We start from the raw sequence: 20,545 nt of genomic DNA on the forward strand, positions 1-20,545 counted from the left end.
GTATCCAATACCCATGATCAACTGCAAAGGCTATTAAAATACCTCTCCTTTCTCAATTACTACATACTTGCACACAAACATTTAGAGAGACCTTTCTCTCACAAGTGTTTTATAGTTTTCAGTGTAGAGGTCTAGAACACCTTTTAAGACACATTCCTACGTATTTTATGGTTTTGATGTTACTGTAAATGGACTTATTTCATTTTCCAACTGCTTGCCACTAGTATTTAATACAAGCACCTAAAAGGCTCTTCAGACCAAATGTTAAGAACCAGTGAACTACTGTGAGAGTTCAGCATGAACTGAATTTTGCTGAGTTGAGCAGAGCAAAATTTGAGCTTATTCTTGGTCAATGTGAAAATGATGTCCGCAATTTTTTAAAGTATTAGAACATTTGTTTTCTTCTTAAAGTCCTAATTTAAAAAATTCTTCCCCAATTTTATATGAAGTAGACAGAATAACGAACCTTCGTGTACCCAGTGTTGGTGTCAGCTCAGCCCAGATCTTGTTTTAGTTTTGTCCCATTCACTCTCTAGTCCTACATTATTCTGAAGCAAATTCCAGGCAAGATAGAATTCCAACATAACAATCTTCTTATGTATTTCTTCTTATGTATTTCTTATGTATTTCTTATGTATTTCTAAGCTTCTTATGTATTTTCTAAGTTATGTCAGTAACTTTGAACCACAATGTATCACCCACCCACTGAAGTGTGGAGGCTGCCAAAGTATAGATTCTATGCAATATTCTTATCCCCAAGAAGCAGTCATATTCTCCCCAATTCCATGACTAACCAAATGTTCTGATCTTAAGCGTATTTTAAGAGATTCATTTAATGTTTTCCAGCAAATGTTAGTTCACCATGAAGTCTTTGAGATACTTTCAAATATAGCCCACGCAGGGAATGAGGGAACGGCATTAGGTTTCCTGTCTTCAAACTCAGCCACTTGGGTGGCTTCATGATCAGTCCCTTAAAAAGGTTTCCGGGGTCACCTGCGTCCGGGCGTGATGACTGACCCTGCACGGGAGAAGGCGGAGGTGACACGGCAGATGTTCTGACTTCTGCTCTCAGCACAGAGTAATTTTTGTGACACTTCCAAAGGCTCGTGTGCTCCTTCATTTGGTCTAGTAGGTTTTTCCATAATGTACAAAAATAAACGTTTTAAATAATATACTAGGCATGCCAGAATGGCTATTCTGTTGCCGTTATTAACTATAATTTATATACTTAAAAGGCTTACATTTATTAATACTTGCTGGCCCAAAGAAGTTTAGGAAACTATGGTTGTGGTCTTTTATGAAAATAAGCATGCAGGGATAATACTGTTAGCTGACAGCACTTTATACCTCCCCCTACCCCCAAGAGAGATCCAGTGAGACAATGTGTTCATAAAATTAGAGCATGTGAACAAACCAAAAGCGGTGAAAAGGACTACACGGGAGGATGAGAAGAGTAAATGGAATCTTACAAGCAAAATGAAAGGCAGCAGTAGAAGTCTACGCCTCCAGTTCCTCCCACGGACCACCCTCACACAGGGAAGCATACCCAGAGACACAGCGGGTGTGAGCGTTTGTTTATTCCATGTGTAAAGGACAATTTAAAAACAAAATGTTAGTAACACTCTGAGAACATTGGTTTTGTTCATCTGACACATCCTCTATCTTCACCAATTTTTATTACAAAAATCAGAAAAGTAAAAATTCATGACAATATCTGCACAGTGTAACCACTAGTTGCCTAAACAAAAGCTAATTTCTATAAAACCATAAACTTAATGCAGCTTTATTAAGAGAGATTCAAAAGTCCCTCAGTTAAATGGATATACATAGTGGTATATATTTTAAAGCAGAAAACCCCAAAAAACAAAAACAAGGAAAAAAGAAAATATAAGTCAAAAGAGTCAGTTAAATATTTTGACCTGACAGTCCCTACAAAGAGTAACTTCCACTACATATAAGGGAAACCATTATCTGTGGTAAAAATCCTAGAGTCCAAGTAGGAAATGTGGCATAAAAACACATCAAATCAGAAGTCAGTCCCAGGCTGCAGGTGCTTTCAGTGAAATCCAGGGCAGTGAGCTACACCATTAAAGAAGGGACCACTCATGTCCCCAAACCAATACGTGTGTCTACAAGTAAGACCTTCACCACACGGCACGTAGCAAAGTTTCAATGAAAAGACTTTGAAAAAGACAAACGTTCTTTTCTTCATACAAATCACTGCAAGAAATCTTTGTAAGGCTGTACCTTGCATAGGGAAAGAGTTGTCTTTTGTCAAAAATTCTACTGGAAAGAGTAAAAGCAAGCTCTTCAAAATGATGCCCGTGTGCAAAGGGGTAAATTACCAGACACCTCATTTACTGTCTGCAATTTATCCTGATCAGATACAATTTAATTTGACGGAAGGAAAAATGGCAATCTATGGTGATGGTATTCAAAAGAAAATATTGAGATTGGCAGCAGAAAAATTAAATTTCAAAAGTGCATCCTGAAAGAGGCCCACTGTCCCACGGAGAGACACCTGTGCGCTAAATGAGCCTACTTGTACTCATGCTAGGACTCAACGAGAACCTGCCAAATAAGAGTGCACTTTTTCAGAAAGCTGAAGTATAAAAAAATAGTACAAGTCGTGGCATTCCTTCAGGGTGATGCTACACTAGTATTCGGAGTTGGTTAGCAGGAGGCCTGATGTGTCCAGGAGGCGGCCTCGGCCCTAAGAGCCGTGGAACAGGTGCATGGTGCCCAGGACGGCGCTGTCGTACCCCTCCTCCACCTTCACGGAGTTGGAGTGCTCTATCACGCTGTTCAGCTCAGGGATGCTTTCGGCAGTGTCCCCAAACCCGTGGTAGTGTCCGTAGTGCAGGTTCTCCCCGATGTCTTCCGCCCAGGAAGGCCTGCTGGCTACGCAGCTACTCGGACTCCCGTTCAGGTGCAGAGAGCCGCACATCTCGGGGTTAACGCTCGTGCCCTTTTCTGGCTCCTCAGTCCCATTAACACAGGGAGAACCCTGGCTGCTCGGAAACGGCGGTCCTGGAACTAGTCCACCGCCAATTCCATTAGGTCCTGTTAAGCACTGGCCACTCCTGCTCTCCATCCCACTGAGCTGTGTCGTGGAGGGGAAGTCCAAATGTCCATTGATGAGACATCCATTTGTCAGTGTATTCGATACGGAGCTACTGTTTTTCGTATCTGCATTAAGAAATACACCTGTCACCAAAATTCAGAACCAGAGGGGAGGAGACAGTATAAAATGCTTCATTCCTGTTACTGTTTTAAAGGATTTATTTAGTTTCCTTTCTTTAAACAAACCAGTTCCTCTTGCAAGGCAAGGCAAAAAACGGTGCATAAGTGATTTAAAAGTAAAACACAACAGAAGCATTTGCCTGGTAAGATAGGAAACGTTTATAAATTTCATTAGTGTTGGGGAACCAAATGAAAGAACTTCAGCTGACAAACATACTGCATGAAAAATACCAACAGCACTGAACTGTTCTCAGTTTAAGACTACTTTGGAAAGCAGTTTTAAAAATCATCAGCTGTGAAACAGTCCATCAGAACTGAACGTGTTCCCACAAAGGGCTAAAATAAACCAAAAACTTCTCCAGCTTTTAAGAAATTTAAAAAAACAGGAAAAGCAGTTGATGAAGCACGTGAATTAAGGAGGCTCCCGGGACAAAGTCTGACAGCGCCACGGGAGGCTCCGCAGAGCGCTTCCTCCAAGCCCGGGACACGCACACAGGCAGAGGAACAGGGAGCGTTCTCCTCAGCAACACTCGCATGACACAGCGCTTCTGCAGAGCGCCACAGGGCAGCGCTGGCCGACTGCAGGAAGGGCCGTGAATCCTAATGATTCCATGCATACAGTCCTGGGCCAAGAGCACAGTTCTGAAGAGCTTCTTCTGAGTTCAGCAATTACAGTGACTACGATCTCCAAGCTTCCACTTTCAAAAACCATAATCTGCACATATAGACATCTGTTAAGAGGGAGATGTCTTATGGGAAAAAAATGTCAATCACAAAACGTTTGGACACATGGGAATAGGCAATTACAAGGTATTTTCTGTATAGTGAAACTCAAGGATTAATATTCACGTTCACAGGAATTCACTGAACAGTACAGAGAATGATCTAAAATTATGACGTGCTTAATGATGTTAAAATTTACCCCAATGTTCTGCACTATTCAAGTAAAGTGTGACATTAAATACAGAAGCACTGACTCTGTAACCTCTAGAATGAGGACACGTAGGTGTGTGTCCCATGACCCTAACACCCCGCACACTATGACCCCCGACTGGCACCCGGACATAGGTTTCTGTGTGTCCTGACAATCTTTCTGATGACAAAAAAAATCCCATCTTGTTCAATGAACAAAAACATCTTCGAAACATTCTATTAATCATCAATTTTCTGGCAGTTTAAGTGACACAGTTTAACAGCCGCTGTAAATTCTTCAGCGGATTATGGATTATTTCTTTTCAAACTGAACGACAGATTTTCTATTTCGTTAAACTTAAGGCTGGAGAACAAGTGTTTCAAGAACTAAACATGAGGTAAAATTAAAAATGAAACAAGTTATTCCCAGGGAGATATTTATTTTTTTTCCCAAAAATAAACAGCTTTTCCTGGGTAATAAAACTCGTGAGTAGGATGTTGACCTCGACAGTTATTAAGACAACTATACTACTACTAACAAAGATAGAAATTATGTTTTTAGGTGACTGGGCCTCAGAAATCCGAGTTAACTAGACTGATGTGTTTTTGTTTAATGTTCACTGCGTGTGTATCATTTTTCTCTGGTGCCCAGCTAAAGTAAATTAGCTCCCTTATGCATTCTCAAAATCAAGGTTAGTTGTAACCCCATGTCATTATGGAACATCTAGTAAAACTGAGCATGAAAGCAGCAAACCTCCCAGAGACTGGCTAAGACCTAACGCTGCTTGGCCAGCCCCGCACCTGCCGACGGTCTACAGGACCGCCCAGGGCCGCCCGTACACTGTGTTCCAACGTACCTTCCAGGACTCGCCTCCTCCACCCCATCCCCTCGCCCACCTACTGCAAGTAATCTCTAGCAATTTCATACCTTTTGTTTATTCAGTCAGACAGTGTTATACACGAAGTGATGAAAAACATGGGGAATGCTTACTTGGCACCTATTACATGGGATGAGTTGAGTTTAAACAATGGCCTTTTCAACGTTAGGTTCAAGAGCGGCATTAAATTTAACCTGAAAACCGAGGGAATTAATGTTTGAAGATTAAAGAGTGATTACTTCTGCCTTTTTAAAAGCATGTAGCAATGCCATTTTTTAAAAAGCTAGCTTTGAGTTCTGTTATTTATCTTTAGCCAAGATCTTTAAATGTATTATCCAATCAGAATTTCCCTTGGAAAATCTACCCATTTCATTTAAGTATTTGGCAAAATGGTGACTCCATCCGTAACAATTCTGTAGCTTCCAGAAAGATGTACACACTTTCTTTTCATCTTAGTGAACAAAAATGAATTTTTCATGTACCTCTGGGAAACAAAATATATAACCTTTTATCCCCAGTAAAGAATTTAGCATACAGATATAATAATAAAACTTTTAAAAAACCAGTATCTATTCCCAAATATATTAACACTTTAAAAGAATGGCTAAAATGTTTTCATGGTCACCTAGATAAAAGAGTGGTAGAAAAAAGCATTAGCTAAATGGCTAAATCTTTACTCTAAATAGTAAAAGAAACAAAGCCCTTACCTTTTAAAAACCAAAAATGACTATCAACTGTTTTAATATACTAAAAATTTTAGTGAGAAAATGTGTTTTGTGAGACACCGTGCTCAGCATCTTAGTAGATTCAGAGCGAGCGCCACACAAACCAAAGCAACCGGGAATGCTGAGTTAGAGGTTTCACAGTGGCCTGACTGGTTACGAGTCAAAACCACAACATCTACTAGTTCTCAGTGTTTACAGCCAGACATTCCTTTTGCTGCTTATCGCTTCGAAATTACTAGCAATAGATGTCCGTTTGGCATAGTCACCCCAAGGTCCTATGTCAGAAAACGAAAAATGTGAGACCTCATTAAAATTAAACAAGGCACATTAAGCAAAAGCCTCAAATCAAAATAGGAAGATTGCACTTATATATTTCATATCCATAAAATGCACCAAAACACTTCTCCTTAGAGCTACAAACTTGTCCAAGATATGCAAATTATAGCATAACATTCTCTAAAACACTGGACAAACTGCAAAAACTGCTTGAGCGAACGCATGTTAGAAATAACACGCATACTGGTTCTTGCAACGGCAGGGGGTCTGCATTGCTGAAACAGTATAGATTTCTATTTCTTTCGGTCCAACGGAACCACCCTCCTGCTGTTTGGTGTCTTCGACCATTGGACCGCTGCTGCGGCTAACAGGAAACCGTCCACTCCCACCTGTTACAAACTCTCTATCGACGTGCATGCTGTCAGCATCGTCTTCCGCCTCGCCATTCAGGAGCGGCATGGGGTCATCCGAGCTTTGAGCTGCACAGAAAACAAAGGCAAGTTTAGGTTCCCTACACCGAAGCAGAGGACTTTTAAACACAGATGCTTCTCATTCCTTGTTGTCAGAGCACTGGACGCTCCAAAACTGTCAGATAACTTTACAATCTACGGATCATTAATGGACTTGGCACACTACCGAAAAACTTACTTTCCCCAATAGAAGACAATTCCTCAAATGTGCAGTTTCAGTGAAAAGTCATGGCATTTCAGATACCTACTTGAGATTTACTTGTCGGCATAAATTTTCATTTAGGGCTGTTATTTGGACAATGTAAAGCAGTTATACAACTCAGAGACATTTCTAAATAGTTTTAAAGATTCAGGACACTCTATGTTACGCCCCCAAATGTTGCTTCAGTTGTTTTTCATAAAGAAATGACAATTCTTGAACAACATAAAAACCATTAAGACGGTCCTCAAATTTTAAAAAAAGTTAACTTATTTCATTAACAGAAAATAAAGTAAAAGCCAAGATCAAGACAGGTTTGTCCGGTACCACCCGAGAGCAGCTCTGGCCCCCTGCACCAAGATGCAACGCAACTGGAAACACCCACTGAACGTCTGGGTTCCAAGACATTTGGGAAGGACGCTACGCACGCACCTTTCTTATGAGACGCCCGCTCCCGCATCCTGGAGAGCAGCTCATGGCACACGTGGCCACTCCTCCAGGGGTCACACACTCTGTGCAGCAATACCTCCTGCAACCCCCGGGCAGCCTGCTTCTCGGGAGCAACCACTCGCACGCAGCGTATGGCTTGCTCTCCAGTCTTAAGGAGCACGCGGTTTTACAAAATTGCATCCGAAGAAAATCACTTTCATGCCTCGCCTTTATTCATTTACCATGGCATGCATGCATCCCATCAACTAAATTCAAAAGGATCTTTCAAGTTGAATAATAACCCACTGGATGGCTGGATTACAGTTCACCCACCACCCAGCTCCCCTCTGCGGCGTGGGTGGCTCCTTTTCTTTCCTATCATGAATATACCATAACTAACATCCCTACAAATGCACCTTTGCATACACTTCTGGTTCTTTCCCAAGATAAACTAGAATGATTTCTGGGTCAGAGGGTATATACAACAAATAAGTAACAACTTTCAGTGTTATTTCTTTCAAATAAACATTTAAAAACAGAGAAACCTGAACTGGGCAGCTTCAATTACTTCTAATTTTAGACACACACGAGTCGTTTTCAATGTAGGAATGAGCATATCAGTTCCAGAGTATTCTCCAAACTGTTGAAACGGTTTTAAATGAAAAAAAGTCTTAATAAAAGAGAAACACAAATTCTCAATGATCCGTATACGGAAGAAACAGAAACAGAGCCGTGTGATTTGTGCAGTTGAGAAAAAGTCTGCACAGGTATGAAGCCAAAAGCACCCTACAAATAGAGGTGATTTAAAGCCACAGGCAACAAACTGAGGACTTCAGTCTTTTGTGAAGCTTTTCTTAATCCTCCACAGGCCCCAAATCAGTGACAGGCTAGGCTCCATCTTCGCTATGAAACAAGGTACTTTCAAAAAGTCAGTGGTAAACAGGACATCTTAGAAAATGGGGGGTTGGGGGGCTGGGAGAGGGACGTTCCAGGTACCAGTTGACAAAAGCCTCACAACCTTCAGTTGTTCTCGGCCAGCCACGGCAGAGATGAGGGGCCTGCAGTAGCAAGGCCCATGTTTGATGAGGCAGATCAGGCAGTTTACTGAGAACCAGTGCAGGTTATCGGGGCAAAGCCACAAACGTCCTCGTACAAAAGGTCAGACTTCACTGGGGATACAGTGCAGACAGCTTTATGTAGCCATACTCTCAACGCCTGGTTTTGTTCTGGAATTCAGGGCCAGTGTTCCTTGGGGAAAGTGACATCTAGGTTACAGCGGCAATTTCAGATCTCTGAAAAGCAGGTTTTAAAAAGAAAGCTGACAGGTGAGACATGAGGACCCCCCCTCCTCCCCCAAAAGTGCAACAAGGAAACAGCTTCATGAAGGCAGGGAATGTGTCTCTTCACTCCCCAAGCCCAGTGCCTGGCAGTGTTCCATCGATGAATGGTGCCCAGGCTCTAGCCGGAAAAGGCACACACACAGAAAGCAAGCAAAACTATTAAGAGTAACGAGAGGAGTCGTCTCAGGTCAGACTAGCTATAAAATGAAAAAGGACAGGAGGGCAGACCTGCCACTAGGGGGCCAGATGAGCTGGTGGGAAAGGCAGGGCATGTTGAAAATAAAAGCGGGCACAGAGGAGCGGGCACAGTACCACCTTAAAGCAGAGACTGATCCCTTAACCAGAGGCCCATGCAGTGCACTAGGGACGCTATCCTTTTACACGTGTCTTTTGTTCATGCAGGTCGTTGCTCACCAACAGAGCGGGATAAAAATGAAACAGACCAAAGCTTTCAGATTCTAGTAAAGAAAACTCTTGAACGTGGGAGGCACATGCTAATACAGACAGCCTAGAATTTAATCACTCTCTCCGTAGATACGCAGTCTTTGCAAGGCGTTTTTCCCATACAGGCTCCATCTGCCAGGATATGCAGCCAGCCGGCTGCTAACCTAGCTGCCTAGAACCCTGGGTGATGTATTTTATACCGACGCCTTCATGTCTTCATTTCTAGCACCTGGAAACAGGAAGGGCTCAAACAGCTCAATGGGAGCACTGAGGTTGTAATCGTTTACCTTTTAAAACTGCACTATAAGCCGTGAAATTAAAATTGGCCTTTCAGAATTTTGAAGGACACTGCATCTGGACTCGACTCCTTTCTCCACAGCCACGGAGCACGCCACCTGCGGCATTTTCTCCCAACACGCCTATCGCCATTGCCAAAGGAACTACCGAAATATTCCACACCGCGTCTGAGAAAAGTGGCTTGTAGACATTTCAGAAAAACACATTTTCTTCCAAAAGTATCCATTTTGATTCTATTTGTTTTAGAAAAGAAGCACATTCCCTTCCCATCTTCCTATTCCAGTTAAAAGGAAAAATTACCGAACACTTGTAAAAAGCATCCTTATCTTTTACTTTGACTGCCAAAGCAGGTATTTGACTAGACATGACTCCAATACATGTGAGACGATGCGTATTTATGACAGAAAATCACCTAGGGTTGGCTCAAAATAAACCCTCCCAGTTTTCTATCCCCAGAGGTGGAGTCATGACCAGGTGTGACCACTGCCTAAGCAGCCCCTCATCCTTGACCTTGCGGCCATTAAAGATGCTCCATTCGGGAAGGTGCCCAGGGCAACACAGAAGTCCGCATCTGAATTTTCATCTAAGACTTGAGAGAGTTGAAAAAAACTCCTAAAGCCAGATACCAGTGAGATTCTAAAACGACATAAACTATTTCTGACCAAGGAGTTTTAAAACATCGGAAAAGCCTTCCTTAACTTTTAAAGACAGGGAGGGGTCTGCAGCATTATAGAAACTGTACCATCGAGGAAGCTTATTTTCGTGCTGGCTAGGTCAGCTTAGGAAGATGTGCCTTTACTGTGCGAGTGGCACCCCCCTCGTCCCTAGATGCAGAACATGCACACAACAGAATTTTGATCGCCAGGCACATTTACAACACACATCTAGGGCTTATGAGAAACACCTCATCAGACTTATTTTATTTTTTTTCATCAGGTTTATTTTAAGGCAAGGAAATCTCTTACTAGGCAAAAACCAGTCTACACAGTCCTGTGCTTTAAGATGTGAACACTTAGGTAACAGGGCGCCACTCCCTAGACACAACCCACACAGCTGACACCGTGCGATGTGCGAACACTGTCAAGCACTTTCACTCAGCGGGTCAAGTGCAAGCCTGGGGCCAGGGGACCAACTAGTTGTTCACCGTCCTCTGCGCCTCTTGAGGGGGCCAGCGTGGGAAATCCTAGGTGCTGACCCACAACCAAGGTTACCTCACACCCCTCTGGCCTTCCCACTGAACTGGGAGCTCTGACCATTGGGGAACCCTGTTCCCCATGAAAGGAACCAGGAAGGAAATGTTTCCTTAGTGGTTTCCCTGCATTACTAATTACAACTGTTCTCTTCTACTATACAGTACATTTTACCCAGATAACTACCTTTGCAAAGAAAGGTCCTGTTAAAATCACAACAGCACATAAAGCCAGTAGGAAGGCGGTTCTACCACACGGTGACCTTTCGTGGGACTCCTGCCAGGGCCTCAACTGCAGCAGACTGGGGGTGGGGAAATTCAAGAGGGCAGGTTAGTGAAGATACCAAGGACACGGAGAAGCAGTGACAGTTGTGGAAACACTAACGAGGGATCTGGGGTTCTGTTAAAAGAACACGGAAGGGAAGGTGCATGTGACGCAGACCACCGGAACAAAGCGTGCCAGGACCTGGCCCTGGCTGATTCCCGCTGCAGCTGCCACAATGCGCAGAGGACGAAGTGCATGAGGTTTGCTGAGCTCAAGACTAAAACAGAAAATCACTTGGTTCTTCAATGTCATTCATTCAGATTGTACTTATAAAATGCTATGTCTCTGGGGATTGAGATAAAACAATCATTTGTTATTGCAACGCAATTAGGAATGTTCTCTGGTCAAATTTTTAAAAGCAAATACGGCCATTTACTGCAAGTTTGAGAACACTAAAGATACACCGGAAGTTATTAAAGTCTTTTGTGTATGTCACATACATGGAACTACATTACCAATTTGATTTCTATCATCTGAAGTTTTAAGTCATTAGCTAACCTGTATCACTTAACAAGCTCATTAAGCCAAACCCATCCTCCTTTCTCCTTGTCTTTTTAAGCCTGGTCAAAACGAACAATTCAGAGCAGAAAGTGGAGGGAGATTCTCTATGTTAAATTCATCCTGGGGATCATGTGCTGAGCAACTTCCTACTGCTGACTTTAAGCTAAGTCATGATGTATTTTTCCTAAACGGTGTTTTATATTAAATACCTAACACGTGACATATGAGATGCTAAGCTCAGTAATACATCTATTTGACTAACAAACACAAAACCATGAAGTCAACTTAACACGTGAGATCTGGTACCACCACAGCCTCCTACTGATGGCAACTGTTAACCCAAAATAAAACTGTACGTTCCTGGGTCAGTTTGTAACTCACACTGCCTCTCCCCAGTGAACACTCTGGAGCTGCACCCCAACAATTATGGATTAAAAACAAGATGAAAAGTTTCTCTCATGGATGGGAGTGGCATTCTTCTCTATTCTGGATCACTGATAATTTGGACAAGTTTTCCAGGAATACATTTGTGAATAATTGCAGTTACTCCTGAAGATTAACTAGAATGCTAAACAGACCTAACACAAATTTTACTGAGTAGCTGCAGCTGAAGTCCCGAGGTCCACCTGTCATTCCATCCTGAGCAAATGGTTGGTAAACGGGGAGGAAAAGAAAACCCAACCAACCCAAACCTAGTTATATATACTGATACCTCCTTGCACCATCCTAAATGAACAAAATCCATACCGGGGAAAATATTACCCCAAAGTACTTTTCATTTATATCAACCACCCACATAGCTTTGGATTTTATTTTACCTTCGAGAGGTCGTGGCCACAACTATCACATCTGTGTTCTGACCAGAGTGCATTCTGATACTGGTGTGAATGACCACATGAAAGGCATTTAAAGTATCAATGTCTGTAGTACAACTTGCTTCCAAGGATAGTCTGTATTTGAGCAGAACAAATTATCACTGCATTACGTTCTCTTACATCAATAAGGTTTCCATGGGAAAAATTACTCCGATTACCTTAAAATATCTGAAAACAGTTTATTAAGAGAGAGATCCTACTCGCTATGGAGAAGAGTAGGTAACTTCCACATTCGTGATTCCAAACTTAAAAAAAAAAGTTAGAGTCAATTTTACAGGACACATACATCTTTAAGAGTTGGCTTGGCCAGAAATATTTCTGGAAGTTAATTGCTTTTGTGAATGTATATTCCACACTAAAAACATCAATATGTGTAGTTATTAAATTCTAATAAGACAGAATAGACTAAGTTTATTGATAAGGTCCACGCTATGCATTTATGTAGCCAAGATAGTATTCCAGGCATCTATTTTTAAAACAGCAAACTTAAATTGCCCCCCCAAAAGATTTACAATTTCTCTAAATACTTTTACATGTGAAGTTATTCAAAGATGTTATTTTATATGCATATGTTACACAAGGGGGTAAACATATTTTTTTACTCTGGCATGAGAACTGAAAACTTATCTACAAGATGAGTAATTCAGAATGAGCAAAACCTCAAGCTCATACATTTATATAGCAAATCAAAACAAGATGTCAGAAATTAAATGAAAATGAACTAAAGCAACATACAAAAAAATAAATAAAACCCACCCACACACAAAAACACCCCAGTCACAGAATGTGAGTAACTATACAGCTATTGAAGCCAACTATTATTTCACTTAGAATTCAGGCAGTTGGGAAGAAAAACCTTGTTTTAGTAATTGGAGAATTACTGCCCCAATACCCTATTCACAGTGAGTATGTTATGGTAAAAAGAAAAAAGAGAAAGCTTCTCCCAGAGAAAAGAAAAAGGAGTGCCGGGGGCAAGGGTGGGACGAAGGCCCGTCTGTTCTACATGCGCATTCACACACATGCACAATCCTGAGTGACACGTGGGCTGAACCTCAGGGGCCAGTAGCCAAGTGAGGGCCCGGAAACAGGAGCTGAGAAGTCAGGTGCACGAGCTGAGGGTGAGAAGACGCCCTCTCTCCACGTGCACTGGAGCAGCACTCTGGCTTAGGTGTGCGTAATCAGCACCTGCGAACTCAAACGCCAGGCTCCAACCCCATTTTCTTCTCAACTGGCATCCTCGACCTGAGCACCAGGAATGGGCACTTTGGGGAAGCTGCACTGTGAGTTTAATGTGCAAAACACCAGCCTCTAACCCAGGCAGCCAAGATGAATCTCTGTCTAGAGGAGGAAGATAAAGTCTCCCAAATACCTGCGTGATTATTCAAACCCAAATTGTGCACCCCCGGGGTCTAGGAAACAAGTTCTTAAGTTTTAGGAATCCTTGGAAAGGCTTGAAAGAGATACTTCAATAAGAATATACTGGCCAATTCAACCGAACTTAAAACCTGATGAGACAAGTTTAAAACTCTTTAGGTACATTTGAGTCTTCTTAGAATGTTAAGTGACATCCTTTTTAAAAAACTAAACAGAATTTAAGATTTATCCTATACACTAACATGACATGGACACCCGTCCAATTCTTGCATGAGGTCGTAGAGTGAAGCTAACAATACCATCCCAAATTAAGCAGGCATTAAACAAAACAAGGAATATTTTTTGAAGTTTAGACATACCTTCAGGTTGTGCATATGATTTTTATACCTTTCTAAAAACTATTAGGCCCGTAACTTACAAAAGCTATGAATTTGAGAAACGATTACTTTTAAGTTCATACATTCATTTCTATAGAAAAGTCACATAATCACAAGTTTTTATACTGACCAACATTTTAAAAGTTGTGAAGGAGATGATACAATTTTATTGACTCTGTAGGAAAAATGTTTTTGTTTGGATAGACTCCAGTTACACACAAGAGGCACAGCACTGGAAAGAGGATAAAGCTGACACATTAAAGTCAACTGAAACTAGCCACTCAGGTTTTTCTCAGACTATACTTGTATAGTTGTTTTTTTTTTTTAAAGCCAAAGGGCACAACTTTGTATTTATCTTTGGCAAATCTTATCTGAGCGCATAATTTCACCATGATTACTTTTCACCGTCATCTCTAAACTTCCTTTTCCATGTAAGTATGCTAAATATTCCTGCCAAGCTAGTAATTCTTCTTAATTTTTTTCCCCCTAAATGAAAGGGAGATTTTTTTTCCTCAACAGTAAAGAGTGACTAGCTGACTCTGCTTATTTACAAACCCCGAAACTATCTAAAGATAAAAAGGTGGAAGAACACTTAAATCTAAAATAACTTACCTTAGAGACTTAAGTCCTCAATGTCAAAGTGGCACACCGGGCCTTGCTGTGACAAACACACACCACACTGTGTCCAATGCAAACATCTACCTTCCCAGATGTGAAATTATATTTTACTATCACACCAACAATTGTTGTAAGCCCAGGAAAATTCACAGGAAAAAAAAAATGAGGCACAGGGGCAGATTTTTTTTTTAATAGTTGTATTTCAAACAGGTACAACAAACGAGAAAAATCTAATTCATGGCAGGTAAACCTGGGTGTGCAGAAAGTTATATACACACATTTACACTTCAGCTGTCAACACTGCCCTCTCATATCCTCCCCTTTCGTTAAATGGCCAATCTTCAAAGTGGCAACACAGGAAAAACTCCTCCATCACTGCACCAGAGTCCTCCGGGCACAGTACCCCTTACGTGAAGGAGTCATCTCGAAGGCGCTTTCAGCCATAAAAAAGAAAACACGTTAAAGAAAGGAAACACATTTGCTCCTTCCCACCCACAAAGTGGTCTCACCTGTGGTTCTAGCTTTCTTTGCTCCAAAGGGTTCCGACTCTTCCAAGCATCTCTTGCGATTTGTTCCCACACTAATGTGATTAGGAAATACATTCGGATGGCCCCCATTTAAGGGGCCACTGTTATAGAAAGGATTCAGATGACAATTCTGGAGGTTCAAGAGAAACTGGGTACACTCTTGGAAACCCTGGGTTTGAGCAATGTCTGCTGCCGTCAGGCCACTGGCATTTCTCAGGCTGTACGACACAAAAACACTGAATTACATCCCATTACCATTTTCATCTGGTCTCTGCTCCTGCTGAACTGACTAACTATCTGAAGGTGATATGAAAGAGCATACAGATTTACAGCAAGTCTGAATTAAAGAAGGAGTTACTCATCCTAGCTCTGTAACTAACTTCTCTCTTATGCACATTTGATTACTAAGCAAGATTTGGGAGACAGTAATTTAAAAATCAATATACTAAACTTTAAAAAAAAGGCATCTTCCTATTTAACTTCTCAAAATCATTTTTTATGTTAGTCTGAAGAATGTAAATTTATGCTAACTTCAGACTTAACCTGAAACTGAATTCTATATTATCTGCACTTAATTTTAATAATCCATTCCTTTAGCTCGAGTAAAATCATAACAAACAAACATGTACTGAATTGTCCATGGCATTTATAACAACTGGCTTCCTAAAAACAAAGCCAACTGGCTTAACGACAAGCCAGAATTTGTGCTAACATGTGACACTATAAGTGGAAGTTTAGAAGGATGTCCTGAGACTAATTTATCATCAGACTGGAGATCTGAAAAGCTGAGTTTTTTGGCCTTAGGAAAACTTGCAGAATTTCAGAGCATTTGAGTGGGTGTTTCCTTCTAATACTGTCCTAGGAACTCATCCCCCTAGGCTGAGTCCTACCATCAAAAAGAATCAACATCATCCTACGTGGCTAATAACATTAACAAGGTCCGATGTCCTCTGCATTAGCTAAGAGTCAGACTAAATCAGAAGTGGTGGCAGAATATAAATGAAAGCTCTAAATAAGATGAATACGAAAGAACCAGTTGAAATTGTAAATCTTCATTAGGAAACAAAACTGAGGGAACAAAAGCAACTCCACGTTGAAGTGCCCCTGGAAGACAAGAAAATACACTGCTCTGTGAAATAAATCTGTAAACAAGCAAGACAGGTTGTTAGCTGCAGGCCGATCCACTGAAACTGGAGAAGCACCGAAGGGCCGAGGCAGCACCACGCCTCCCAGCGAGCTCTGCCACAGAGTGCAGTTGTGACCAAACACAGGCCTCGTCTTGTTCCCGAAAGAACAGGGCACAACCCTGGATGCTTTTTCCCTAGACTAACGTTAATGGAAAAAAAAAAGCCATTTCAGAGAGAAAACTACAGAATCAGGGACAAATAAGGATTTTCCATTTTAAAGATAACAATAAGTCCTGTATTCCTATTTCCAGCCATCATACTCAGAAGGTTCCAAACTCAGAAATGAAAAATCTATATACTTTTGGACAATCACTAAATATGTCTCCACTTTTAAAACCATGAGATAAAGAAATGTATCCTACATTTTGAAGAAAGGCAAAAGCCCAAACTCAATCTGATCAAATATAAAAGAGACAAGACTTGAAAATCCCCAAAACCAACAATATTTTCTTAAAAATGTAAGGCAGCTGTGTGCAGGGCTACTGGGAACTAAAACTGACATTTTTATTTGATTTCATGGCTATGATTTCTGATAAACATTATTCTAAAATTTCATAATATTTTGATATATGAATTAAATAGAGAGGAAATATCAAAGTTTGGGTACAGTGAATTACATTAGTTATGTGTACAGAAAATGATCATATACTTGATTTTTAATATCAACATGTTATAGAAATTTAACATTCAAGCAAGTGTAAAACGGGATAATTTTTTTAAATGGTGTATTTCATTTTCAGAAGATATGAGTGAATGGTCCAAAAAGGTCCACTCTATCAAGAATGTGAACAGAATAAGTAGCCGCATTAAAATTAAAAAAAAAATTTAACTCTACATAATTTGAAAAGACAAAGACCCAGAACATTAGCAAAGTTTATAAAATGATCATTTCTATAGATAAATATGAACTTGCTTTCCAAAAATTAAAGAATACAGAAATGAGAAGTTGCTGCTTAAAATCAGGACAAATAACGCTGACAGTAAAGATTACTCCTCAGTGGATGATAAAATAAAGAACAGCACACAGATTTTTAAAATGGCATTTACCACCCTAAACGCCAATTCACTGAAGAAAGCTGAGATGCTCAGGGAGGATGTCAACTTTTCTAAGTCATGGAAAACAAGAAAATCCAAACTACACTCAATTCCTTTACTCTTAATTCAGAAACTGAACAGTAGACTGAATCTGAGTTAGAATAGCAAGTTTACTGTTCTTCCAAGGAAATATAGCCTTAAAGAAAAAGAGTAAGTGCACGCCAGTATCCGGAGACTGTAAATGTCCGAGTGGGAGCGCCTGCCTGCACCTGAGAGAACACAGGCAGCGTCTCCTGCCCTGTGTTCCACTACCACGAGTGGTCCCAACACTTGCACATCACTGGGCTTGGACGAAGCCAATCAGATTTCCAGGTGGTATGAGGTATTATCTTCAAAACTCGAAAGAACAGTCACTAGAGTCAACTCATGCTATGTACTCCTCATGTGTGGACCAAGCAAGTAAGAACAATCACAAGCCGAACTGAACTTCAACTGGTTCCTCATATAACTCTGAGGGATCCAAAGAGTGATCCAAAGGGGAGTTCAAAACATTCCAGCAAATGTATGGACGGATATCAGAATCTGGGACATAAGGTAACTGGAAAAATTAATTGGGAGATTATAATTTTGGCACTATCCCTACAGTAGTAGTATTAGAAACAGGGACATACAGTACCCCTTCTCCACTTCTGGTGAAACTACAGAAGTTTTCAACTATATTATTTCTCAGTTACTAAGGACTGAATGTAACACTCAGTTTAATAGTGTTTATGTTCCTCTAAAGCAAAAAGATCCGTTAATACCTGACTCTGGTACAGGACAGCAGAACCTCCCATTTCCCTCTCCTACCTCCAAATGTTTTCCTTCCCATCTCCTTTCCTACGTACCCACATTCATCCCTCCTTTCTTTATTTGTAGTTTAACATGCTAATTCTGCCTTGCTCATATTTAAAAACTTGCAAGTGGCTCTGCAATCGTATGGTGCACAAAAACTGGGTGGAAAGGAATGACTGGGGTCACCAATCCAGGGCAGGCACTTTTTCTGCAAAGGGCTGGACAGCAAGGACTTCAAGCTCTGCAGGCCACAGTCTCCATTATCTCGTTGTAGCCTGAAAGCAGCCTTAGATGATGTGTGAACACAGCACTGGCTATGTTCTAATAAACCTTTAGTTACAGGCACTGAAATTTGAATTTCATATATTTTTACATGTCATGAAATATTATCCTTTTGATTTTTTCAACCCTTTAAAAACATAAAAATCATTCTTAGTTTATGGGCCATACAAAACCAAACAATGGGCTGGACCAATTGAGTAACATTTAACCAACAGATGATACTGGTAACTAGTCCTCTACTCTTTTTTAAAAAATTTTATTTTATAGAAGTGTGTTGATTTACAATGTTAATTTCTGCTGTACAGCAAAGTGATTCAGTTACACATACATATATATACACACACACATATTCTTTTTTATATTCTTTTCCATTATGTTTCATCACAGGATGCTGAATAGAGTTCCCTGTGCTGTACAGTAGGACCTTGTTGTTTATCCATTCTATACATAACAGTTTCAACTGCTAACCCCAAACTCCCAATCCTTCCCTCCCGTTCCCCCTCGCCCTTGGCAACCACAAGTCTGATCTCTATGTCTGTGGGTCTGTTCCTGTTTCGTAAAAGTTCATGTGTCATATTTTAGATGCCACATATAAGTGATATCACATGGTATTTGTCTTTCTCTTTCTGACTAGTCCTCTACTCTAAATAACAGATGCCTATGGGTTCCTGAAAACTGTCTCTCTGGTAATTTTATGCACAATTCAATTCAAACAAAAAAATAACTTTTTAAAAGTTGCCGAATCTGTTAAATCACAAAATGTTAAATATCAAGAGAATATCTAAAGGTAAACTTTAGAAGAATGTAAAATTAAAAGACTTTGAGAGAGCATGCATGCAGAAGAAATAATCATTCCTACTCCATCTGAGTGTTCTCTGTTAAAAGTTCTAAGTGTCTTACGACTGAATTAGGCGACATGCTTAATATGAATGAGGCGGAAACTGTCTTTACAGGTCTGAATTCCTCGTCGCCTCTTAATACTTAATAAGTAGAAAGGGTTTTCAAACGTATTACACAGAGGCTGAAAATCACGTGGATTTCTAGGTGAAGAGCAGCATAAAGAATAATTAAGCGGTATAGTTCTTAAAACACTTTAACAAAGGAGGCTCAGGTCTTTAAATGCATTTTTTAATATATGCTCTCCTATTTGTTAAGCATGTTTCAATTTTAACGTTTTAAGAGTTGAAACAGTTATCCTGGTTAAAATGTATCATCCATTTATTAAGCCTTCAGCTCTATTTAGTGCTACAAGTTTAAGCAGTTATTAAACCTAAGCTACTCTCCATGATTTTCCTAAAATCCAATGGGAGCTGGGCACATGAATGGGATTTAGGATTTACAGGTTCTATGATAATTTCACATTTGAATTTGGTCTTTTCTTCTGTTACAGTACTTTTTAAACAGTCAAGCCTTCGCTCTTCAATCCCGAGGCATTCACTGCGGGCGTGATATGGCCACACTGCACTCACTGTTGGCTCCTCCTACCAACCCCAAGTGAGGGGCTGCTAAAGACAAAGTTAATCTGAACTGTGGTCTTCACACACTAGTCCAAATGGAAATTTTCAGTATCTGGAAGATACTGTTCAAAATTACTCTCAAAAACTGTATTTTGCATGAAAATTGGGGTAGTAATGAAAGTGTACACAATATTTTTAGACTAAATCTTTAAAAAACACACACGTGAATTTCGTGCCTTTGGTTTACTGCACTTGGGCAGATGAGGCCTGATCTACAATGTACCTCTGTCCATTTCTGACAGCAAGAAGCCCCATGGGGGACGTGCTGTGAGGTTGTTCTAAAGCTCCAGTTCACCTTTCTGGTCCCCTCTGGTATCCGTTTGAAAAATCTTTGAAAATGGGCAGAGATTTTAAAAAATCAGACACCAGTCAATTTGATGTCCAAATTGGGTCTAGTTTGTTGGAAGTTTTAAAGCTGACTTTCTTTAAAAGTTGACACGATCAGATTCTTAGACTAGTAAAAATCAATTTGCTACAATCTGTTACGGAAGCTATGACAACTTTCACTGAGACTAGGAAAAGTCATTTTTGGGCAGGCTACCCATTTTCTCCCGTAGTTCCTAGTGTTCTTTCGAAATTGTAATATGAAAACATGGGAAGACATAGATTAATATTTACTGTGAATTATTTATTCTGCTGAATAACTGGCAAAATAAACTTTTTAAAAACTTTACTAAAGTTAAAACATAAA

General features: G+C 40.4%; 1 protein-coding gene across 2 annotated transcripts in view; it reads right to left on the reverse strand.

Moving 5' to 3' along the window:
• Positions 1 to 1,559: 1,559 nt before the first annotated feature.
• The window catches only part of ANKRD10 (ankyrin repeat domain 10), a 33,008-nt gene continuing 14,022 nt past the window's right edge, over positions 1,560 to 20,545 (reverse strand). For both annotated transcript variants that reach the window (XM_036831985.1, XM_036831984.1), the window contains 3 exons: positions 14,982 to 15,217; positions 6,424 to 6,513; positions 1,560 to 3,189 (listed from right to left, as the gene is read on the reverse strand). In XM_036831985.1, coding sequence (XP_036687880.1) covers positions 2,714 to 3,189; positions 6,424 to 6,513; positions 14,982 to 15,217 — 802 coding nt within the window. In that variant the 3' untranslated portion in view covers positions 1,560 to 2,713. The remainder of the gene's footprint in view (positions 3,190 to 6,423; positions 6,514 to 14,981; positions 15,218 to 20,545) is intronic.

The sequence above is a fragment of the Balaenoptera musculus genome, chromosome 18, assembly GCF_009873245.2.
Source record: "Balaenoptera musculus isolate JJ_BM4_2016_0621 chromosome 18, mBalMus1.pri.v3, whole genome shotgun sequence".
Classification (NCBI taxonomy): Eukaryota; Metazoa; Chordata; class Mammalia; order Artiodactyla; family Balaenopteridae; genus Balaenoptera; species Balaenoptera musculus.